This window comes from Onychomys torridus, chromosome 14 (genome assembly GCF_903995425.1).
Source record: "Onychomys torridus chromosome 14, mOncTor1.1, whole genome shotgun sequence".
In the NCBI taxonomy this organism is placed as follows: Eukaryota; Metazoa; Chordata; class Mammalia; order Rodentia; family Cricetidae; genus Onychomys; species Onychomys torridus.
The window spans coordinates 80,764,445-80,786,337 of record NC_050456.1 but is presented as its reverse complement, the minus strand read 5'-3'; the positions used below and the strand labels follow the sequence as shown (position 1 = coordinate 80,786,337).

General features: G+C 48.5%; 1 gene segment (V, D, J or C); it reads left to right on the top strand.

Annotated features, from left to right (window-relative positions):
• Positions 1-11,114, top strand: part of LOC118595397 — a 154,524-nt gene extending 143,410 nt beyond the window's left edge. Inside the window, 6 exon segments of the C gene segment in view lie at positions 7,107-7,421; positions 7,529-7,867; positions 8,117-8,434; positions 8,536-8,868; positions 10,624-10,739; positions 10,852-11,114. Coding sequence covers positions 7,107-7,421; positions 7,529-7,867; positions 8,117-8,434; positions 8,536-8,868; positions 10,624-10,739; positions 10,852-10,860 — 1,430 coding nt within the window.
• Positions 11,115-21,893: the final 10,779 nt, after the last annotated feature.

The following is a 21,893-nucleotide window of genomic DNA, read 5'->3' as shown; positions in this document are numbered from 1 at the left end:
CCCAGACTTTATAGCCAAGGGCCTATGGTGGTCCTGGCCACCCTTGCTGTTAGGGTCTCCTTATCTCCGCTTTCCTTGACCCTCACTGGGTCCAATCTGAGATGATCCTGGGGCTATAGCCAAGGGCCATTTATTGTCTGGGGTCTTACCATGGTTGTCACAATGTGTTTGCCTACTGGGGCCAGGGGACCCTGGTCACTGTCTCTTCAGGTGAGTCCTACTTTCTTCCATTCTAAATGCACTTGGGGGACTCTGAGCATTCAGGACTAAGACTCTCTGCAAATGGGAATTGATATTCAATCCCTTTGCCCCCAAACTGAAACACAGGGGTCTGAGTCAAGGCTCTCTACCCACTGGTCTGTGGTAATATCAGAACTGACATGTGGTAAAGGGTCTGCCAGAATGGAGGCTTGAAATTTGGGGTAGGCTCCCATCTAGGATTATCAGACTCTTGTGTAAATTAGGGGCTGCCAGTTCATGGTGACAAGTCCAGGGCCAGTGGTTGTCTGGTTTTTCAGAGGTGAGGCTAGAATATGGGTCACCTTGAAAGCTAAAGAGAGGTCCAGGGACCTCTGCCCAGGTAAGGAACGGAGTGTGGACCAAGGACTTGAATGGTTGGTTCTTGTGGGGTGCCAGAGGTCGGCATGGTGCCTGAGTTGCCCAGGGGTGATTCTAGGCAGGCTCTGAGGTTTTTTGTGCAGTATGGATGGAAATTTCACCATTGTGATTACTATGCTATGGACTTCTGGGGTCAAGGGACCCAAGTCACCGTCTCGTCAGGTAAGAATGGCCTATCTGGGCCTTCATTTTTAACCTTTGCCTATGGAGTTTTCTGAGCATTGCAGACTAGACCTGGAGATTTGTCCCTGAGGGCTGGCAGGAGAGGTTAGGGACCAAACTGTCTAGGTGTCTCAGAGTCTTGAGGATATTTCTACACCTTTGAAAACTATTAAGAGATGACCTGTTTGGTGTATTAGTGGAGGCACTGGATGATGGGGCAGGGGACTTGAGGGCCTGGTTTGAGCGAGATGCTAAAAAGATCCATGGCTGGAGGGATAGTTTGAGCTGCGGTGGGAGAGACTCAGTTTTCGGAGTCACAGTGTTAGCTGAGAAATATGCTTTAGGGGCACATCTGTGTCAGCACCTGTACAGTGGCAGGATGCACAGGCACAGAGAGTGGAGTGGAACGTTTTCTTTAGATTCATGAGGAGTGTTCTGCACTAGATTGTTCAAAACCTTCTTTGTTGGGAAGAGAACTGTCTGAGTGAGTGGACTGAGCAAGGAAGGCAGCTAGCCTCGGTCTTAGAGATAGCGGACTCATCTCAAAAAGGTAGCTGCTACCTAGAGGAGTCTGGGAGCCTACAGAAGTCCAGTGTTCCAAAGAAACACAGAAGTGTACATATGGAATATTAGAAGATATTATTTTTATCCTTAAAGTGGTTCCTGAGGAAAAATAGCTAGAATACTGTGACTTTAAAATGTGAGAGATTTTTTTCAAGTATTCATTTTTTTTAAGTGTCCAAGTATCAAAAATTCTAGTTACTCAATTTGAAGTCATATTTGTCTAAAATTGGTATTTCTGAAAGTTCAGCCAAGGAATGAGGATGAGGATCTTTCACACCCTATTCAGAACTGGATTTTAACAATAATAAATTAAGTCTAAAATATTTTTAAATGAATTGAGCAAAGTTGAGTTGAAGTCAAGATGGCCGATGAGGACCAGGACACCTGGGGCAGCTGGCAGGAAGCAGGTCATGTGACAAGGCTATTTTGGGAAGAAGAAAATAAAGCCACTAGGTAAAGTTCAAGCTGTGGTTTGAAGAAGTAGTTTTGAAATGTTTTGCCCAGCCCACAGAACTGAAAGTCCAGGCTGAGCAAAACAACACCTGGGTAATTTGCATTTCTAAAATAAGTTGAGGATTCAGCCGAAACTGGAAAGGTCCTCTTTTAATTTAGCTTGTGAAGTTCTAGTTTCCCCAAATTCAAGTTTATCAACTTCTAAAATGTATATTCATTTTCAAAGTCAGACTATGTAAGAAATTGAAGGGCTTTAATGTATTTAATTTCTAGTGTATTTAGAAAATCTTTTAAAATCACTTTATTATTCTTCCCTGTGATCACTGATCTCAACTAAGTTTGTTTCCAATACCCAAAGTATTTACAGTGACTTTGTTCATGATTTTTGAGCTAGTTGGTTTATGATTAAGAATGACTTGGACTTTCTAGTAAAGATGGCTCCCTAAGTCTTTTTCAAGACCACTTCCTAAGTGTTCATTTTAAGAGAAAGCTTTCACAAATGAATGCAATTATTTAGAATTATTTCAGTTGAACATGCAATTGGTGGCTAAGAGTACACTCAGTCAGATAGTGCAAAAGAAAGAAGGCATCTAAGCCAGTCCACAGGGACATGCTCTGTTTGAACTCCCACTGGCCCGGCTTCTTGTTGGAGAACTGGCCAAAGGTCTAAGACCAGATTGCTGCTGGGCAGACCCAGACTTTGGGTCTCCCAGAACCACCTAGACCTGGGAATGCACAGTTGTGGCTTCTGCCACCCATCCACCTGGCTACTTATGGATCAGCCAGTCTTGATGGCCTTGAAGGAACAATTCCACACAAAGACCCTGGACCTCCCTGAAACCAAGCACCCCAAACGGTAAGCCAGAGGCAGCTACTGCTGTGGCTGCCTCTCTTAAAGCTTGTGTTTGATGATTGCTTCTGCTTGAGAGGATTTAGTCTTTAGTCACTGCTTTAGGAGGAGAAAAAGACATTTATCCATCTTTTGAGTGCCATTGTCTGGGTCACTCACATTTAACTTTTCTTTAAAAAAAAAAAAAAAAGGTAAAAGAAAAAGGTTGCCTGTTAACCATTGATTATGTGACTCTGGTATTTTAAGGAAATCTTAGAGAAGTATATGTGATTATCTGGAATTGTTTCAATTAAGCATATTACTTGGGGTGCTGGTACTGACTCTGCCTCAGTTATACATGTGGCTTTGAATTTTGTATCAATACTGCCTCGTCTTTAGCAATAGATAAGATGAAATGCCTCAGTGGTTGCTAATGGTGGTTTTAATCTAGAAGGAACCTCAAGTAGAGGCTAATTGAGACTCAGTAAGAGAGACCCGGGTTAAGGAGGTGATGCTGGGATTCTGAAGGAAAAGATGTTTTTAGTTTTTATGGAAAGTATCTCAGACATTCTTGATCTACATCTTAAGATGGTCTAATGAATTGGAAGTTGCCAGTAAATATACTTCATGGTTGTTAAAGAATGGTGTCAAAGGACAGTGCTTTGAAGCCAAGGTCAGGGTGAAAGAACAGGGACCAGAGTGTGGATATTCAGAATGAAGTCCACAGTTGGACAGAATTGAGAAAAAGATGGCAGCAGCTGAGGCAAACAGATTGGTTGGGCTAACTCTCCTGGCCATTACCATCCCAGCCACAGTAGAGAGCTGGACAGAGAAATTCCATGAACAGGGCTGAGAGTCCTGGTAAACTAGGCTCTAGCAAGCAGGGCTGGGCGGAGACAGGTGACCTGAACTTAAAAAGGCTCAGCTTCTCTGAGGTCTTCTAAGATGTACAATGCTAAGCTAATCATTCTGAGGCAAGCAAAGTTGGGCTTGATGAGATAGAATGAGGCAGACTGTGCTGAGCTCAGATGAGCCAGGCTAGCTTAGGTGAGATGAGCTGAACTGAGCTGAGCTGAGCTGGGGTGAACTGAGCTGGGGTGAGCTGAGCTGAGCTGAGATGAACTGAGCTGGGGTGAGCTGAGCTGAGCTAGGGTGAGCTGAGCTGGGGTAAGCTGGGGTGAGCTGAGCTGGGGTGAGCTGAGCTGGGGTGAGCTGAGCTGAGGAGAGCTGGGTTGAGCTGAGCTGGGGTGAGCAGAGCTGAGCTGGGGTGAGCTGAGCTGAGCTGGGGTGAGCTGGGGTGAGCTGAGCTGAGCTGGGGTGAGCTGAGCTGGGGTAAGCTGGGGTGACCTGAGCTGAGCTGGGGTAACCTGGGGTGAGCTGAGCTGAGGAGAGCTGGGTTGAGCTGAGCTGAGCTGGGGTGAGCAGAGCTGAGCTGGGGTGAGCTGAGCTGAGCTGGGGTGAGCTGAGCTGAGCTGGGGTGAGCTGAGCTGAGCTGGGGTGAGCTGAGCTGGGGTAAGCTGGGGTGAGCTGAGCTGAGCTGGGGTAACCTGAGGTGAGCTGAACTGGGGTGAGCTGAGCTGAGGTGTACTGAACTGAGCTGGGGTAAGCTGGGGTGACCTGAGCTGAGCTGGGGTAAGCTGGGGTGAGCTGAGCTGGGGTGAGCTGAGCTGGGGTGAGCTGAGCTGAGCTGAGCTGGGGTGAGCTGAACTGAGCTGGAGTGAGCTGAGCTGAGCAAGGGTGAGCTGAACTAGGGTGAGCTGAGCTGTAGTGAGCTGAGCTGGGGTGAACTGAGCTGAGCTTGGATGAACTGAGCTGAGCTGGAGTGAGCTGAGCTGGGATGAGCTGAGATGGTGTTAGCTGAGCTGGGGGTGAGCTGAGCCTAGCTGGGGTGAGCTGGGGTAAGCTGGGGTGAGCTGGGGTAAGCTGGGGTGAGCTGAGCTGAGCTGGGGTGAGCTGGGGTAAGCTGAGCTGAGCTGAGCTGAGCTGGGGTGAGCTGAGCTGAGCTGGGGTGAGCTGGGGTAAGCTGGGGTGAGCTGAGCTGAGCTGGGGTGAGCTGAGCTGAGCTGGGGTGAGCTGAGCTGTAGTGAGCTGAGCTGGGGTGAGCTGAGCTGAGCTTGGATGAACTCAGCTGAGCTGGAGTGAGCTGAGCTGGGATGAGCTGAGATGGTGTTAGCTGAGCTGGGGTGAGCTGAGCATAGCTGGGGTGAGCTGGGGTAAGCTGGGGTGAGCTGAGCTGAGCTGGGGTGAGCTGAGCTGAGCTGGGGTGAGCTGAGCTGAGCTGGGGTGAGCTGAGCTGAGCTGGGGTGAGCTGAGCTGAGCTGGGGTGAGCTGAGCTGAGCTGGGGTGAGCTGAGCTGAGCTGGGGTGAGCTGAGCTGGGGTGAGGTAAGCAGGCATGAGCTGGGGTGAGCTGAACTGAGCTGGAGTGAGCTGAGCTGAGCTTGGGTGAGCTGAGTTGGGGTGAGCTGAGCTGAGCTGGGGTGAGCTGAACTGGGGTGAGCTGACCTGAGCTGGGGTGAGCTGAGCTGAGCTGGGGTGAGTTGAGCTGAGGAGAGCTGGGGTGAGCTGAGTTGAGGAGAGCTGGGGTGAGCTGAGCTGGGGTAAGCTGGGGTGAGCTGAATTGAGCAGGGGTGAGCTGAGTTAGGGTGAGCTGAGCTCACCTTAGCTGGGATGCCCAAGGCTAGTATGACCTAGGTGAGCTAAGCTGTGCTGGGTTGGCTGAGCTGGTTCAGGATGAGCTGGAATGGCCTTGGCTGGGCTAAGCTGGCCTAAGTTGTACCGAGCTAGGATGAGCTAGACTCAGATGAGTGGAGCTGGGGTGGGCTGAGCTGAGCTGAGCTTAGGAAGCACCGGGCTACCTGCTGAGCTGGGATACACTAGGCTGAGTTAGGATGAGCTGGGCTGACTTGGGCAGAGCTACGCTGAGCTGTACTGAGATAGGATGGGTTGAGCTGAGCTGAGCTCGGCTGAACTGGGCTATCTGTGGGATGAGCTATGTACTGAGCTGGGATGGCTGAGCTGGTTTGGGATAAACTAGACTAAGTGAGGCTATGGTGAGCTAGGATGAGTAAGCTAACTGAAGAAGGCTGAGCTAGGCTGAGCTGGGCTACCATGAACTGGGCTGAGGTATCCTGGAATAAGATGAACTGAGCTATGCTAAATGCTGCTGGGATGAACTGAGCTGACCTGACTGAGCTAAAGTCGGACTATCTGAGCTGAGCTAGGTTTAGCTGGGATGAGCTAGGCTAACTGAGCTGGCAAAAATTTGGGATTAGCAGGGTTTAGATAGCTGAACTGAACTGTGCTGAGCTAGACTGGCTACCTGAAGAGGACTGAGCTTGGCTGGTTGAGCTGAGGTGAGCTGAGTTAAACTAACCTGGCCTGAGCAGGACTGGGTTGGACTAAACTGGGTTAAACTAAGACTAGCCAGGCTAGGATGAACTAAGAGGAGCTGAGCCAGCTGAGCTAAGCTGGAATGGTGACCTGAGCTGAGCCAGGTGAGGTGTGCTGGCTAATCTTAACTGGGTTGAGCTAGGCTGGGCTGGGATGAGCTAGGCTTACCCAGGCCTAGATCAGCTTATTGAGGCTAGGCTGGGCTAAACTGTAGGGTGTGAACTCCCCTGAGCTGAGCTGGACTTAGCTAGGGTCAGACTAATTTAGCTAAGCTAGAATGAGATAAGCTGGGATGAGCTAGGGTGAGCTAGCCTGAAACAGTTTTTAGCTAAGCTGAGATGGGCAGATCTGGAACAAAAAGAGCAAAGCTAGGCTGAACGGAATGAGTTTCACTAGGCTGGACCAGCTTGGCTAGGACCTTGTTCGGGGCAGAACATGTGCCAAGGTGAAATTTCCAAGATGAATCCATGAGGTTCCGCCATCATAACCCACTTCCTTCTCCCTGACACCCCTTGTCTACTTGGCTAGAGAGGCTTCAGAACAGTAGCAAGCTTGACTTCTGGATATTACATGAACCAAGAAACATGCCCGGTGTGTTGATTCAAGCTTGGTGTGCTCACATGAAGCCTGGGCCCCTCCTCCACCACAACCTCATCCCGATGGGCTCCTCCTATTGCTTTGGAATGAGAATGGTTCTCTCAGCTGATGTCTCTGAGGGAAGCAGGGCCGGGCAGGGCCAAGCCTACATGAGAAGCTAGGATCTAGGACTATCCCTGAGAGCAGGTGCCAGTGCCCCTGGAGCTGGCTGACGATGGCTGAAGGGACAGATCCATCTATTCTAGCAGGCCATCTCTCCCTGTCCATGAAGGCTTCCAATGTTCTAGCCATGTTCTCTAGCTGGAAGGTGGCTCCATAACCTGCAGCAGCTTTGTCCTGTAGGCCAGGTTCACCTACTACCATATCTAGCCCTGTCTGCCTTAAGAGCAACAGTCACAGAGGCAGGGGAATATAGAGATGCCCTGACTGGCAGGGGACAAGAAGACAGACTCTTACTCCTCCGTTTTTCTTTTATTCCTCTCTGGTCCTCAGAGAGTCCATCCTCCCCAACTGTCTTCCCCCTCGTCTCCTGTGAGAGCCCCCTGTCTGATGAGAATATGGTGGCCATGGGCTGCCTAGCACGGGACTTCCTGCCCAGCTCCATTTCCTTCTCCTGGAACTACCAGAACAACACTGAAGTCAACCAGGGTGTCAGAACCTTCCCAGCACTGAGGACAGGAGGCAAGTACATAGCCACCTCGCAGGTGCTCCTGTCTTCGAAGAATGTCCTTGAGGGTTCAGATGAATACCTGGTATGCAAAATCCACCATGGCAACAACAACAGAAACCTACGTGTGCCCATTCCAGGTAAGAGCCAACCCTTCCCAGGGGGCAGAGGCCCAGGCATGGCCCAGGGGGAGCAGGGCACAAGGGCTTAGGCCAAGCTGAGCTCACACCTTGTCCTTCCCCTCTAGTTGTCACAGAGATGAGCCCCAATGTGACTGTGTTCATTCCACCACGTGATGCCTTCTCTGGACCCGCACCACGCAAGTCCAGACTTATCTGTGAGGCCTCCAACTTCAGTCCCAAACAAATCACAGTGTCCTGGCTACATGATGGGAAGCCTGTGAAGTCTGGCTTCACCACAGAGCCGGTGACAACTGAGGACAAAGGATCCGGACCCCGAACCTACAAGGTCATGAGCACACTGACCATCACTGAAAGCGACTGGCTGAACCTGAACGTTTACAGCTGCCGTGTGGATCACAGGGGTCTCACCTTCTGGAAGAATGTGTCCTCCACATGCGCTGCCAGTGAGTACCCTGTGCTAAGCCCAGTGACTAGCCCTCCCAGATCAGGGCAACCCTCTTACAGCTATGGCTAATGCCACCCCAACATGGGTATTTGCTCCTTGAACCTTCAAGGGCCAAGGCCAGGGTCTTCCCTTAAGCAGAACCTAAGAGGCTCAGTAAATCAGTTGGTACTATTTAGGGGATGGAGACTAAATTTTTATCTGACTTCCCAACCAGACAGTCACTGACACAATGTTCTCTTGGCTGCAGGTCCGTCCACAGACATCTTAGCCTTCCCCATCCCCCCCTCCTTTGTTGACATCTTCCTCAACAAGACTGCCAGGCTGACCTGCCTGGTCACAAACCTGGCAACCTATGATACCCTGAATATCTCATGGGCTTCCCGAAGTGGTGAGCCACTGGAAACAAACATTAAACTCACTGAAAGCCACCTCAATGGCACCTTCAGCGCCAGAGGTGTGGCTAGTGTTTGTGCGGAAGACTGGAACAGTGGGAAGGAGTTTGTGTGCACTGTGACCCACAGGGACCTGCCTTCACCACAGAAGAAAGTCATCTCAAAGCCCAGAGGTGGGTGTTTTCCCTTTTCCCCTCTAGTCTCAGGGCCCTTCTTCTATCTCATGGGGATGACAGGTCCCCACTCCTCTCCTCACCACTGTCTCTGCTTACAGATGTGGCCAAGCATCCACCTGCTGTGTACCTGCTGCCACCAGCCCGTGAGCAACTGATCCTGAGGGAGTCAGCCACAGTCACCTGCCTGGTGACCCGATTCTCTCCTGCAGACATCTTTGTGCAGTGGCTTCAGAGGGGACAACCCTTGTCCACAGACAAGTATGTGACCAATGCCCCAATGCCGGAGCCCCAGGCCCCAGGCCTCTACTTCACCCACAGCGTCTTGACTGTGACAGAGGAGGAGTGGAACTCCGGGGAGACCTACACCTGTGTTGTAGGCCATGAGGCCCTGCCACACATGGTGACCGAGAGGACCGTGGACAAGTCCACTGGTAAACCCACACTGTACAATGTATCCCTGATCATGTCTGACACAGGCGGTACCTGCTACTGACCATGCTAGCCCCCAACCAGGCAAGCTCTGGGGGTCCAGCTGCTCTGTGTATGCAAACTAACCATGTCAGACTGAGATGTTGCATTTCATAAAAATTAGAAATAAAAACAAAAACATTCAAAAGTCGCTGGTTTTGATTATGCAATGCTTTTCCCTGCTGGGGCAACAGCTGTGTTGTATTTGCCCTGCACATACCCTGCAGATTTGCCTCCACCTTGACCCTTCCTCTCCCTTGCCAGTTGCCTCCTTCTGTGTGAACTCAAAAAGGCTTACAACACACAGAGTGTAAGCATGTCATCCCTCCAGCTACATCTAGATATATGCCTGGAAGTTTGGCTATCCTGGTACAGGCAGCATTCAGGCACATGCACAGACACAGACAGACACGTATTTATACACAGATATAAGTACATATGTGCAGACACATGCACAGATATGCATTCATTCATAAAAGCATACACACAACCACCCTCACACTCAGGAACACAAGTATACACATGAGCTCATGCACACACGCACACATGGACACAAACACCTTCAGAGACATATAAACAGGCATAGACACACAGCCACACACAGAAACAGACACCAACAGATATGGACATATGTACACAGACACAGAATATAGTCAAATATAGAAAACTGAACCACATTGGCACAAAGACATGCATGTACACACATGTACAGAAACATCTTGACATGTGCACACTAAGAAGTAGACAGGCATGGCACACAAATATACCTATGACCGGGGCCATAATCTTCAGGGCTCAGGGCCCAGCAAGCCCTCAGTAGACTGGGTCACTGAAACTTCTTTGGGAGCCCAGTCTGTGCTTAGGGGAGAATGCTCTAAGAAGAAAGCATGCCTTCCTGTCCCAGCACCATAGGGCAGAAAATAGCCCACTAACCACCTATGGCAAATACAAGACAGTGTCCAGACAGAGGAAGTGGTGTTCAAGCCTGCCCCAAGGGCAGAAAGCTGCCCTTGGCTGTGCCTCCATTAGTAGAACACCTCAGAAGATCAATGTGAAAGTGCTTGTCCCACTCACACTCACCCTAGTCCCCAGTTCAGAATGCAGAAGACATAACACAATTGTCCAGAAGAAACTGAGTCCCGCCCCCAGCATGGGTCACAGGAGCCCCTGGAAGGAATCACCACCCAATAACACTGCCTCCTTGAACCCACATCCTGGAAATTCTCCATATTCTTAGTCACTTGGGACACAGGCTTTAGACATCCCCAAGGGCTCATCTTTACAGGGGTCAAAGACCCCAATAAATGCCCTGGTCCCTCTGTCTCCCTCAGTGTTTATCTGTCTCTTGGTAGGAGTAGGACAAGCCACCCACAGGAACTCTGCTCAAAGAGAGGCACAGGATACCAGAGCTTTTCAAGTAGTAAGGAGGGACAGCCTCGGGTGCCCCCTGCTCAGAAAAAGTCCAAAGCACACCAACACCATTATGCTAGGGTTCCTGATTCTGCCATCATCTCATGCCCACGTGCTGTGCCTGTCTTGCTTGCTCTGCTGCCCCAGCGCTCTTAGGACAAGGTCTAGTCTGACCTTCAGTCTGACCTGTGTTATGTCTAGCTTGTGCTGTTAGGGGGTCCAGTCACTCTGAGACTCTCCAACCCTCAGGCAGATGTTTAACAACCCCAAGCCTTAGCTTGACCCTCCCTCTGTGTGTCCCTTCACAGAGGGAGAGGTGAATGCTGAGGAGGAAGGCTTTGAGAACCTATGGACCACTGCCTCCACCTTCATCGTCCTCTTCCTCCTGAGCCTCTTCTACAGCACCACTGTCACGCTGTTCAAGGTAGTGTGGTTCTGGGGCTGAGTACCCAGGGCAGGGAGCCACCAGTCCTCACTGCCCATACCTCTGCTCCCTAAAAGTGGACAGCAACTTACACTGTCTCTGTCACCTGCAGGTGAAGTGAATCACAGCATGGAAGGACATCAGAGACCGAGAAACCCTCCCACAGGGACATTACTTCTGGGCCTGGGGTGAACCTGCCTGTATGACAAATAAACTTATTCCTATCTTTCCTGTATCACCCTCCAGCTTTGAGCTCTGAGATGGACTTCTTTCTAGACTGGTTAAAGATTTTGTCAACCTGTGCAACCTGAACCTGGGTCTGGGCCACATATAACTATACTGTCTACAAATGTTGCTTGGAAATAAATACTTTATCTTGTGAACCTGCTTTGTTGTGTAGAAATTTGTTTTGTTTTCAAACTTTTCCTGTGTGTTGACATCCCAGGGATCATCTACACTGGCAATGGAGCAGTCTGATGGGGCTTAAGGGAGAAAGAGGGAAAGGAGAGGTGGAAAGAGGGAGAGAGAGAGAGAGCATGCTCTCTGACAGCAATGGCAGCACTCTGGCTTATCCACCCTGATGGAAGAAAGGAGGCAGGGCAGAGAAAATTCCAGGCCTGATCTCCAAAAAGCATTCATAATCTGGAAACTAGCCTCCAGCCTTGGGTCTCTGCTCTGTACCCCAGTCCACCATCTTGGCCTGGCGCTGCTTCCAGCTAGTGCAATACTTTGGGTCTTACCCCGAAAGTCTGTGGTATGTTGGGTGTGCCTTGGGAAGAACTGGCTGAGATATATAGGATGTTTGAACCACTCCTGCAATGTGCCAGGCCCCGGAGATTCGTCAATAACTCAGAAATTCAAACTCTGTTGATGGCAACTGGTAGAAAGATATGAAAAAACAGGATAAAGTCTCTGCAGTCACTTGAGAAGGACAGATACAGTCCTGGCCACAGAGCTAGAGCAGAAAGAAAAGGGAAATGGGTCATGGGCTTCAGCTCAGAGAGGGAAGCCCTGCAAATACAAGGTGAGGAGGGAGAATCATCAGAGAGACTTCTTCTAGATCTGAAGCCATGGCATTTGGTCAACCCTTGTCTCTTGGCACCAACACCCCAATCACTGTTTCACCTTCATGGCTTTCCCCCCATGTGTATGCCTGTGTACCTACTACCACGTTCCAAAAATGCCATCCTACGGGGTTTGATGCCCATGTCAATCCAGCATGAGCTCCTCTCAACTAGATTTGAACCGCTATGACCTTAGAGCTGGAAGAAGTCTGTGACAGAATCTCCCTGCGGCACATAGGCTAGCAGCTGGCTGCAGCCCAGACTCCTGTCCTCTAGAACTGGGAAAGAACAGGGTTCTGCTGCTCAAGCTGCTATGTGTGGCACTTTACCCCAGCAGCCCAGGGAAACAAACACAGATGCTGGTGTGGGAGGCAGGGTGCTGAGGTGGCAATGCCTAAAACACATCTGGAATTTGGTGATGAGTCCCAACATCCACACAATGGTGTTCTGGGTTTCGAACTGTAGCAAGCAAATCTGTGAGGGGTACAATTCACCCCAGGTCTACACCTATATCCTCCACATGTCTCTGGAATAGTGGGGAGTGGGACACTGAAAATATCTGACACACCAGAACCTGAGAAGGAAGAGTAGCCTAGATAGACCCAAAGCATAGCTTCTGAAAGGGAGCCAAGATGCTCTGCTCAGGTACTCCAAGCTGCTCAGGAGGCTCTGTGGATGTAGAAGGCTGACTGTTCCTATCAAGGTCAAAGGAGAATTACATTCATGAAGGAGAGGTAGTGTTACTGGTGTTTTAAAGAGCAGAGGGTAGGTCTTTTCCCAAGAAACTCGGGAAGAGTTCAGAAAAGAGATGCTGACAGCATAGAGATGGGCACCCCTGAGACCAGCAGAGGGCTTCACAGCCCTTCTCCCCAGCCTGCTTAGGACCATGAGCCATTTTTACAAATCTGGCCTGGAGTGATACTGCCCAGGCCCCATCTTTGCCCCCAGTCTCATGTCCTCAAGACTCCACCCTCTGTCTTGCAGAAATTGACAAGGAACCCAAAATGTTCCTCCTCAGCACAGAGTGCGAAGACTCAAAGGAACTTTGAGTGGACTTGGCCTGCTTGGTAACTGCAGAAGTACCTTTGGAAATTGCCTGGGGAAAAAACTCAAACTACAAGACTCAGAGGGCCTTCCCTTACAAAAAAAACAATGGCAGTTATATAAGCTGGCTTTCTTTGGCAACCTCAGAACTGAACAGCAAACACACTTGCCTCATAAAAAACAGCTCCAGAGGGAATATTGAAAAGACTTTCCAACTGTCCAGTGAGTAACCCTGAATCATACAGAAGGGTTTTATGGGGCTTCCCACACCCACACTAAGCTAACCCCAAAGACTGAAGCAGCCCCCACCTTTGCTCACAGAGCACCTCTTTTGGTCCCTCCCTTTCCTTACTCTTCCCCCATCCATTCCCTCCCTTTCTTCCTCTCAACTGCCTCTTCAATCTGACACTTGTAACATGTCCTGGGGACCCTGCACTAAAAGTGCAAGGAGGCAGCTGGGTGAGCAAAGGCAACAATGAGCACGGAGCCTTCCATGGTACCCTTCAGTCCTGCGGCCCACCCCTTGCACTGCTTTCTGCTTCCCCGGGTACCTCAGCATACTCTCTTCTCTCACCTTAACCCTTTGTCTATCACTTCTTTGATTGCAGAGAAACAGAATACTCAGTCCTCCCAGAAAAGTCCTCCACCTCCCCGAACAAAGGAGCATGTCACAGAGGCCGCAAAAGCTGAGAGCACCAAGAGGAATATAGTAGGTAAGAAATCCAGTGCACCTCACTCCAACTCATCTGTTCAACCTCACACCACCTCCTCCAGGAAGCCCTCCATGACTCCTTCTCCAAGCTGTCAATGTACACCCTAGTTAGAAAAGGTGACTAAAATGACTTCAGTACCTATTGCAAGTCAGGCCCCATCCAGGTACCAAGAGATGCCACCGCCAAACCCTGTGAATGCATCATCCCTTTTTGAGCTAAAGATGAGAAATAAACAGTAGAAGGACCAGTACACAGGCCTACCTAGCCCACAGGACCTGAGCTTTGTGTCTCTGAGCCAAAGTGTGAGCTCCTCGTGGACTTAGCAGGCACATGACCAGACGACAGAGTCTCTGATATACGTAAGAATCTCATTAGCAGGCCAGGGGACCACCACACCTAGACTCTAGGACTTTTCCTTCCCCACATGTTTCCCTTACCTCCTCCTAAACTATACTGTCTCGCTATATCAGCTCCTGACTAGGCTGACCCTAAGCCTCACCCTTACCCATCACCCACCTCAAGAAAGTTCAAACTGGAAGTTCTGTTTGGAGAAGTTCAAGGTTTGCAGTTTTCCCCAGCCTGAATTCCTGTGTATCTAGTCAGCCTGTAGTGCACTGAAAATAAGCCCAGGTCCTCTTGTAACAAAGTAAAGAGACAACATGTGGATTTACAGAAATATTTGTAAATTTATCAAAAATATTCAATGCCACTAATTATCAGAGAAATATAAGTTAAAACCAAAATGAGCCAAACCTGACCTGTAAGGAAAGATATCTGATGAGCTTCTCCACCCGGGGGTGGGGGGTACAGCCCCAAGCCACATAGCCACCCACCCAGAGGAAGGAAAGGCTTCTAAAGTGTAAAACCAAACCTACTGTGCAATCCAGAAATTCTTCTTCTGAGCATAAGCTTAAAAGACAGGAATTCAGCAGACCTTGTACCCCGCTGTTCACTGTAGTGTAATCAACCCCAGGGCCCATCAGTGGGTGGATAAAGGAAATACTATGAGACGCTATTCTACTGAAAAAAGAAATCCTGTCATTTGCTGTGTAAACAAACCCTGAAGACATTACATTAACTGAAATAAGCCAGATAGGAAAAAGTCCTGTCTCCAAAAATAAATAAGTTGAAAGAAGTAATAAGAAGGAAGAGGCAGAAGGAAAGGAGGGAATTCACTCTTGTGCTAAAGCTGACTCTGGGATTACTGCAGATCTGTAGCTCAATAGCTTATTAGCTGTGTAAGCCTGGAAATGCAGGTGTGAGTTTTAGAAGAATGTCCTTGAACACTGAGAAATCTGCAGCCTCTAAGAACTTCCAAGAGGGCCTACTAGGTCTCTGCTAGAATAAGAACCAGAAGATGCACACAGAGAGCATGAAGGAGGCATATCAATGGGAAGAAGAGCTCTCTTAGGATCTCCAAAATCAGTGCCACTCAGAACAGGTACCCTCATTTTTCAGGCTAAGGGAGGATCTGAGGGCTCCATGCAGTCTCCACAGCTCCAGGATGATGGCAGCCTGAGCACATGTATCCCATAAGTACAAGAGGAGGGATACTCCCCTCTCTCACCCCTACTCACTGACTCACTGGCAATGCCCCCCATCACAAGCGCACACATACACACACACAACCAGATTGGAAGATGGAAAGCCTAAGATTGGCCTGACCTTCAGAATACAGAATGAATGACATAGAGAATAGAAGGCACCAGAGAAACCTGGTCTACATTCCCAAATACTGGCAAGAAGAGAAGTCACATATTAACAAAGCCTGGGTCTATTCGGGAGGCTCTGGGCTTCCCTAGGAGTTAGGCAGTAACCAGGAGAAACGGGGTGTCTCCAGAGTAGGCCTTTACTCACCATGCCCTTTGGCTCCAAACAGGAGCAGCCTTGTGATCCACATGAAACCTATCCTCACCTCACCTCAAGTCTGTCCAACGTTCCACCTATCCATATGTCCTCCTTCTCCTAACACTGCTCAGGCCATCACTGTAGTCAGATGAGAAGATGCAGGTCTTCTGTCCTCTCACAAGTCCCTAGATACTTTCAAGCCAAGTGGGACAAGATAATAAGCTTCTTACCACTTCTTGCAGAGGCCATAGCACCCAGCAACCTCTCTGTGAACTTCCTGGCCACACCCACCCATCCTGAGATGTCATCGTGGCTCATATGTGAGGTATCCGGTTTCTTCCCCCAAGATATCCATCTAATATGGCTGAAGTCCCAAAGAAAAATGAACACTTCATACTTTGCCACTGCATACCCCACCCAGCAGCCTGGGGAAAACACATTCCAGACCTGGAGTGTCCTGAGAATACCAGTCCCTCTGAGAGCTTTGCTTAACACTTATACATGTGTGGTGGAACATGAGGCCTCACAGACCAAGCTTAATGCTAGCAAAAGCCTGGACATTAGCGGTAAGTCACAACTGGGTAAGAATGTCAAGCAAGTATGTCACTGGGTACTTGTGATAAAGAAATACTCCTATCTGTTTGAGGAGGAGAGGTCTGCACTGTCTGGAGAAGGGGAACACTATGTTTATTTGTTTCAGTTCAGAAGAAAGAACTACACAACACTTCACCCTTCCTACAGCTCTTACATTCTTTCAGCTCCCTCCTCCATGGTGTTTACTGAACCCTGAAGAGAGTGATACAGATGTTTACTTATTTTCTTGGGCCTCTGCTCCACAGAAACAGTTGCCTATTATCAGCAGCTTGACCAAGTATGAATCTCCCTAGTAACCACTACTGCTCACTGTGAAATGAAGCTTCCCTCCATAAGTGAGGTTGATAACAATAGTAGTTTATAGGCATAAATACAAATACTTGCATTCAGTTTTACAAGTCCATGACATCCTTTTAACAAACAATAGCAGTTGCTTCTCTATTAAAGCCTGTGACCTCCCCAGCCACAGACTTTTCCCCTAATTTATGAAACCAAACACGAACTTCCTACTGTAGAACAGAGCTTAAATCCAATAGGAAAGAAGTTGATTGCACCCATAACTATCATGCCACTATTGCACCAGTAAGCAAATCTTACATAGTAAGTTGATTAGTGTAGCCCTCAGAGTCCATATTCAAGAAAGAAAACATCTCCCAGCACTGCAAAGGCCAGCCAAGAGGCAGGAAGCTTCCACCTCAGTCCTAACCTGCTTTCTCTATCTTATAGACAAAGTTTGTGGAGTCATTAACAGTAGGAATTTACCATCTAGTTCTGACATGCAACTAGCATCAATGGTGATAGCTTTTGTGGTTTGTGGCTCCTCAGGGCCCTCTCTGGTCAATAATTCATACAGAGGTAGCCATCCCTGGCACTGAGGCTTTCATTCAACAAACTATGGATTTGGGGAATGTCTTTTTCCACCTACACATAGTACCTTCTATGTTTAAACTCTCTGGCTCCTTTTAATGACTCATTGTTTCTTTCTATCAACCCAGCCACTAAAGGGTTGTAAAGCAGGTGGAAGTATTATTGGCTCCAGTTGTTCATCAGCCACTTTCTTCCTATCAATGTTTGTGAAATGGTTTCCCCTTTTATTGTCAGTTATCTATGGATGCCTATATATGACACTGTTGGATAACCTTTAATGGTGGCCTTTCTCACTGCTTGCTTATGTAGAAATGCTTGGGAAAGGCCTGTAGCAGTATCCATGTAGGTGAGGACACATTTATGATCCTCACTGAGAGGCATAGGCCTTTATGAAGTCCACCTGACAATCCCACATGGACAGGTAGGCTTATATATTTGCCCATCATGAATTCACGTGTTGATGTCATAATTGGGAACAGACCTCACCTGTTTGTGCAGCATGCAGAGGATCATAGTATTTCAAGAGAATGCCAGCACCTCACAAACCCTACTTACACGTTTTTCTAAATCATCCAGGTCTACCAGAGTCTCACCTACCTCTTAAGGCTGCATGCCATAATGGAGCTCAGCAAAGCCACTGAAGCCTAATCCTGAGTTAATCCCTGCTGAGTCAACCCCCTTCTTGACTCTACAATAAACATATTCCTACTCACTGCAACAAATTGAGCATGAAACACTACTTCTCATGTGTCTAGTTTCTTCAGCAATGACTTTAAATTGTCTTTCAGCCGTTTCTGATGTTCATGGGGACCTCAGCCAGCAATTATCAAGTATCCCTAATGTGTGCAAACTTTTGTTTGTTTTATTTTTACCCCAGGAAAGGCTGTTTAGCAAAGGCCTAAATGGAACTCTCCTTCCCTTGTTGTGTGGCTGTTTCCTTTGAATTGAAACATCCCCTCTTGGAGGGAGCTCGGTATTGATGGAATGATTTCCTGTGTGTCACCTCAGATAAATGCAGCTTTTGTGTCAAGGAAGGATGAATAGCTCCATTTCTCAGTTTCTCCACTTCATGGCACTGAAGTCTGTCCTCCTCCATGTCCTATGCCTCCAGGCTATGAGAGAACCTGGCCTGCTTTCCCCTTTTTACTGTCTTACTTTCTTCATGGGTTCCAAGTTTCAGATCTCCAGAAAGGCTCTTTAGCAGAGATCTAATCTGTACTCTCTCCTTTATCCCCTGCCAGCTCTAAGAGATAGCATCTTATCACACTCTTTCTTTTTTCTATTTTCTCTTCAGAATCAGAGACCAAGGTGGAAGGCAGCACCTGTCTGTCTTTTTTCCATTGTGCTCCTTCTTTACACAAGCAAGATTTTCTAGACATGCAGTCTGGCCACAGTCAACACGTCCTACCTTGCACTGCAAAGTCCCTGCAAGATGCACCACAGTCAGCTTGCCACGCCATCCCGAGTTACTATTTTCAGGGTTACAATATGTTCTCTAGTCTGGCAACCATTTGAGTGCAACCACATACTGTAGATCCAACTCAAGGAGGCATGCCACCTCATACCATGCAAGAGAAGATTAGAGTTAGGTAAGAGTTCCTCCAAAAATGATCTACTCTGACAGCTCAGGCTTGGTGGCAGCAGTTCCTATCACCCCTAGCAAGGAGAAAGCAACCACTGCTGCAATAGGAAACATACCATCCCATACCACAAAGGTGCTAATGTCTTTAATAATTTAGACCTGGAGGCAGAGAGTCATTTGCCTCATTTTTCTCTCTGCTGGAGAGCCTACAGGATTGCTGTAAACTTGACATAAACTGGGGTTAGAAGGTGCCAGACAGGCTCCACCTGAGAGCCCCTAAGTATGAGTGTGCTGGGCTGTGAGGGCATCTGCAGTTATCATCATATCCAGTCAAGATGTGTGTCCCCAACATACCAATTTTAGGTAAGCTCTGTGTTATGATATTACAAGGAGGGACCCCCAAGGGTATCCCATGCACGTAAGGAAACATGCTGGGCAGATGCAGCGGGAGCTGGTCATGGCGGCAGCCAGTAATACACAACCCAGACGCTGCATCCACGTTTATTATAAGAGAGATGAAGAGGTAGAAAGACAGAAAAAGGGAGGGGGGGAGGAAACCAGAAGAGAGAGAGAGAGAAAGGGGTGGAGTTTTTCCTTAAGAAGAGGCTTCTATGTCAGGACACAGGGCAGATCCAAGGGGTGGATCAGAATATTAACACCCTGTCCTCCACACTCCTCTGTCACCCTAGCTCCTGAGCACCACAATGTTCTCACTTTGTCCACTAGTAAGTACCCTTAGCTCTCCACCACAGCCCGGTTTGTCTCTGTGAGGCCAGTTCTGCCCCTCCCACCCACCCATCCATCACTCCGCTCAAGGCAATCAATCTCTTAAGCATCGCGTTTCTGCGTAGATGTGGAAGAACATTTGATTAGGCACTCAGGCCATGGCAAAAGAAAATACCAAGTTAAAAAAAAAAATTTTAAAAAGGTGTCTTTTGTTTTTCGAGACAAGGTTTCTCCATGTAGTTTTGATGCCTGTCCTGGATCTCACTCTGTAGACCAGACTGACTCAGAGATCCACCTGGCTCTGTCTCCAGAGTGCTGGGATTAAAGGCGTGTGCCACCACCACCCAGCCCCAAGTAAATTTTTAACATCACAATTTCATTTAAAACTACTAGTGAGCCAAGGAATCAAGGAGAGAGAAGATGGGTGCTTCATTCTGCCCTAGGCACAGATAGACAGGACAGTGGGCCATCTGTAAGAGGACACCAAGTAATCAACCAAAATTTTAATGACTACCTTAGCTGGCAAGAAGAGTGCAAACACAGAAAAGCCCACAATCTTGAGCTAATCACCACTCACACTACCTCCCACAGAGGACACTGCTAGCAAACAGTGCCTGGGAGCAGAGCTTGCCGGTCTTGAACCGTCTCCAAGGCCTCCTGAATGGAATGGACTGACTCCATCCCAAAGCACCTAAAGCCAGGAATCCAGCTCAGTGCCCAGCTCCAAAGAATAGACCATTCATGCCCAATGAAGGAGGGGATGTGCACCTGTATTTCACCCCAAGCTCTACAATTCATGTGTGTACAATGTCTAGCATGTAAGAAACAATTACAAGATACAAAATGATTGCTAACCAAGACAGAAACAGTACATGAAATTAGACCTTGGGTGTATGAAATGTTGGAACAACATTCATAGTTTCTCTTGCTATAACAAGTCCCAGACCTTTGAGGATGTGAGTGGAACTCAGCCTCTCCCCCTGCAAAGTCTTGTCAAAGCATGTTTTGTCCACCATAGGCCCAGAGAGAACCTACTACTAGGGAACCCTCTTACTCAACCACCTGCCACTGTTTCTCACTTACCTGAGTCCTTCCCATGATTCTAGGGCCCCACTGACTCCTGGCAGAGTCAGATGCTCTCCCAGGAGGCCTTTTACTCCTGCCCTTGCCTGAGACCTTTCTATGCTGAATGGCCATCATGTCCACTGTCTGGTTGACTCATTTGCCTCTGTATTCAGTCTCCTCATACTACATATGGCAAAGAAAGTTGCTTTTCTATATTCTTAGTAGACTGTAGAGCAGTACTTCTGTAAATTACAGTAAGAAATGATCACCAAATAAATGAAGCTAACAAAGACAAACATCCTCTCACCTTCTCTTGTCTCTGTGGGAACTGTCCCAAGGCTTCCTGTGGCTGCCTGAAACCATGAGTGTTGTCAAGCTCTATGTTACTTAGATTATCAGCCTGTGCCTGAGGTGGGTCCTGACTGACCAACAGACAGGCATGTGGGTAGCTTGAAGCCTGGACAAAGGGAGGGCTGGCATTCCAGGCAGAGCAAGAGCTCATCACACTGCTCCAGACCATGTGATTTAAAACAAGTGACTTTCCAATGTCGTGGTCTCCAAGCATAGGTAACTGAAACAGGAAACTATGGGTCTGGAGACTGCTGGGTGGCTCTCATGATGCCAAGATTCAATGGTCTATAACACTCACATGATTTCAGTACTTACCACCTTCAGCTGGTGCGGTGGCTGTAGGCCAGCCCATCTACAGACTTCACAGTGACTCTGACTGAGCATAAGTATAACCTCAAACAGCACTTGTGGAGTAGACACCCAGGTAGCCCTGTGACCCACCTGTCTTGGACTTTCACACCTTGGGTTGGGGTGTGTCTTCTATGAAAGTGTATTTCCCTAGACCTGCACATCAGCCATCACCATGTCTGGCTCTGGGCTGCATTTCAGTCTCCAGCTGGGATTTCCATACACCATGTAGTAATGATATAACCTTGCTTAACATCTTCTACTTCCTATTACCCTTAGGATTAATTTTCCATAGCTAGGATGCCTTCAGATCTCCCCCTCCACCTGCCAAGGCTCAGGGGTCCCTTCTGACTCCCAAGGTAATGCTCTTTCTCAATGTGTACATCATGCACACTATTTTTTCTTAGAATGTTACTCCCCTTGCCTGCCTCTTTCATGCCACATCTTCCTAAGAAGGCTTCTGCTACCTCATCTAACCACCGTGTCTAGGTCTTCTGAAGTAGCAACTCATCTCCTGCACCATTCAGGTGGCGGTGGCATGTATTCACATCACGTTTAGGTTCAGATCTGCCAGATACCGCACAGACCAATGTATCTGGGAGACTCTAGGACCCAGCAGGCTGTGGGGGAAAGATGGGTGGCCAGTCCCTGTGGGGCAAAGCAGTTAGTAGGCACTTTTGAGGGAAAGTGTTAAGTACTAGTGGGGGAGGGTAGAGGAGCAAAATGTTGCTGCTGGAAGAGAGAGCTGCACCTTTGGGTTCAGTGGACAGGAGAGCAGGTTAATAAGGAACGGTCCCGCCATAGGTTGGAACCCTTCTCATGAGCGTTATTTCTTCCCAGGCATGGTCAACACCATCCCCAATTTGTGCATCAGAGAGGAGCAAAGCGACAGCCACGTGGACCCAGATGAGGAGACCGACCTGTGGCCCACACTGTGCACCTTCGTGGCTCT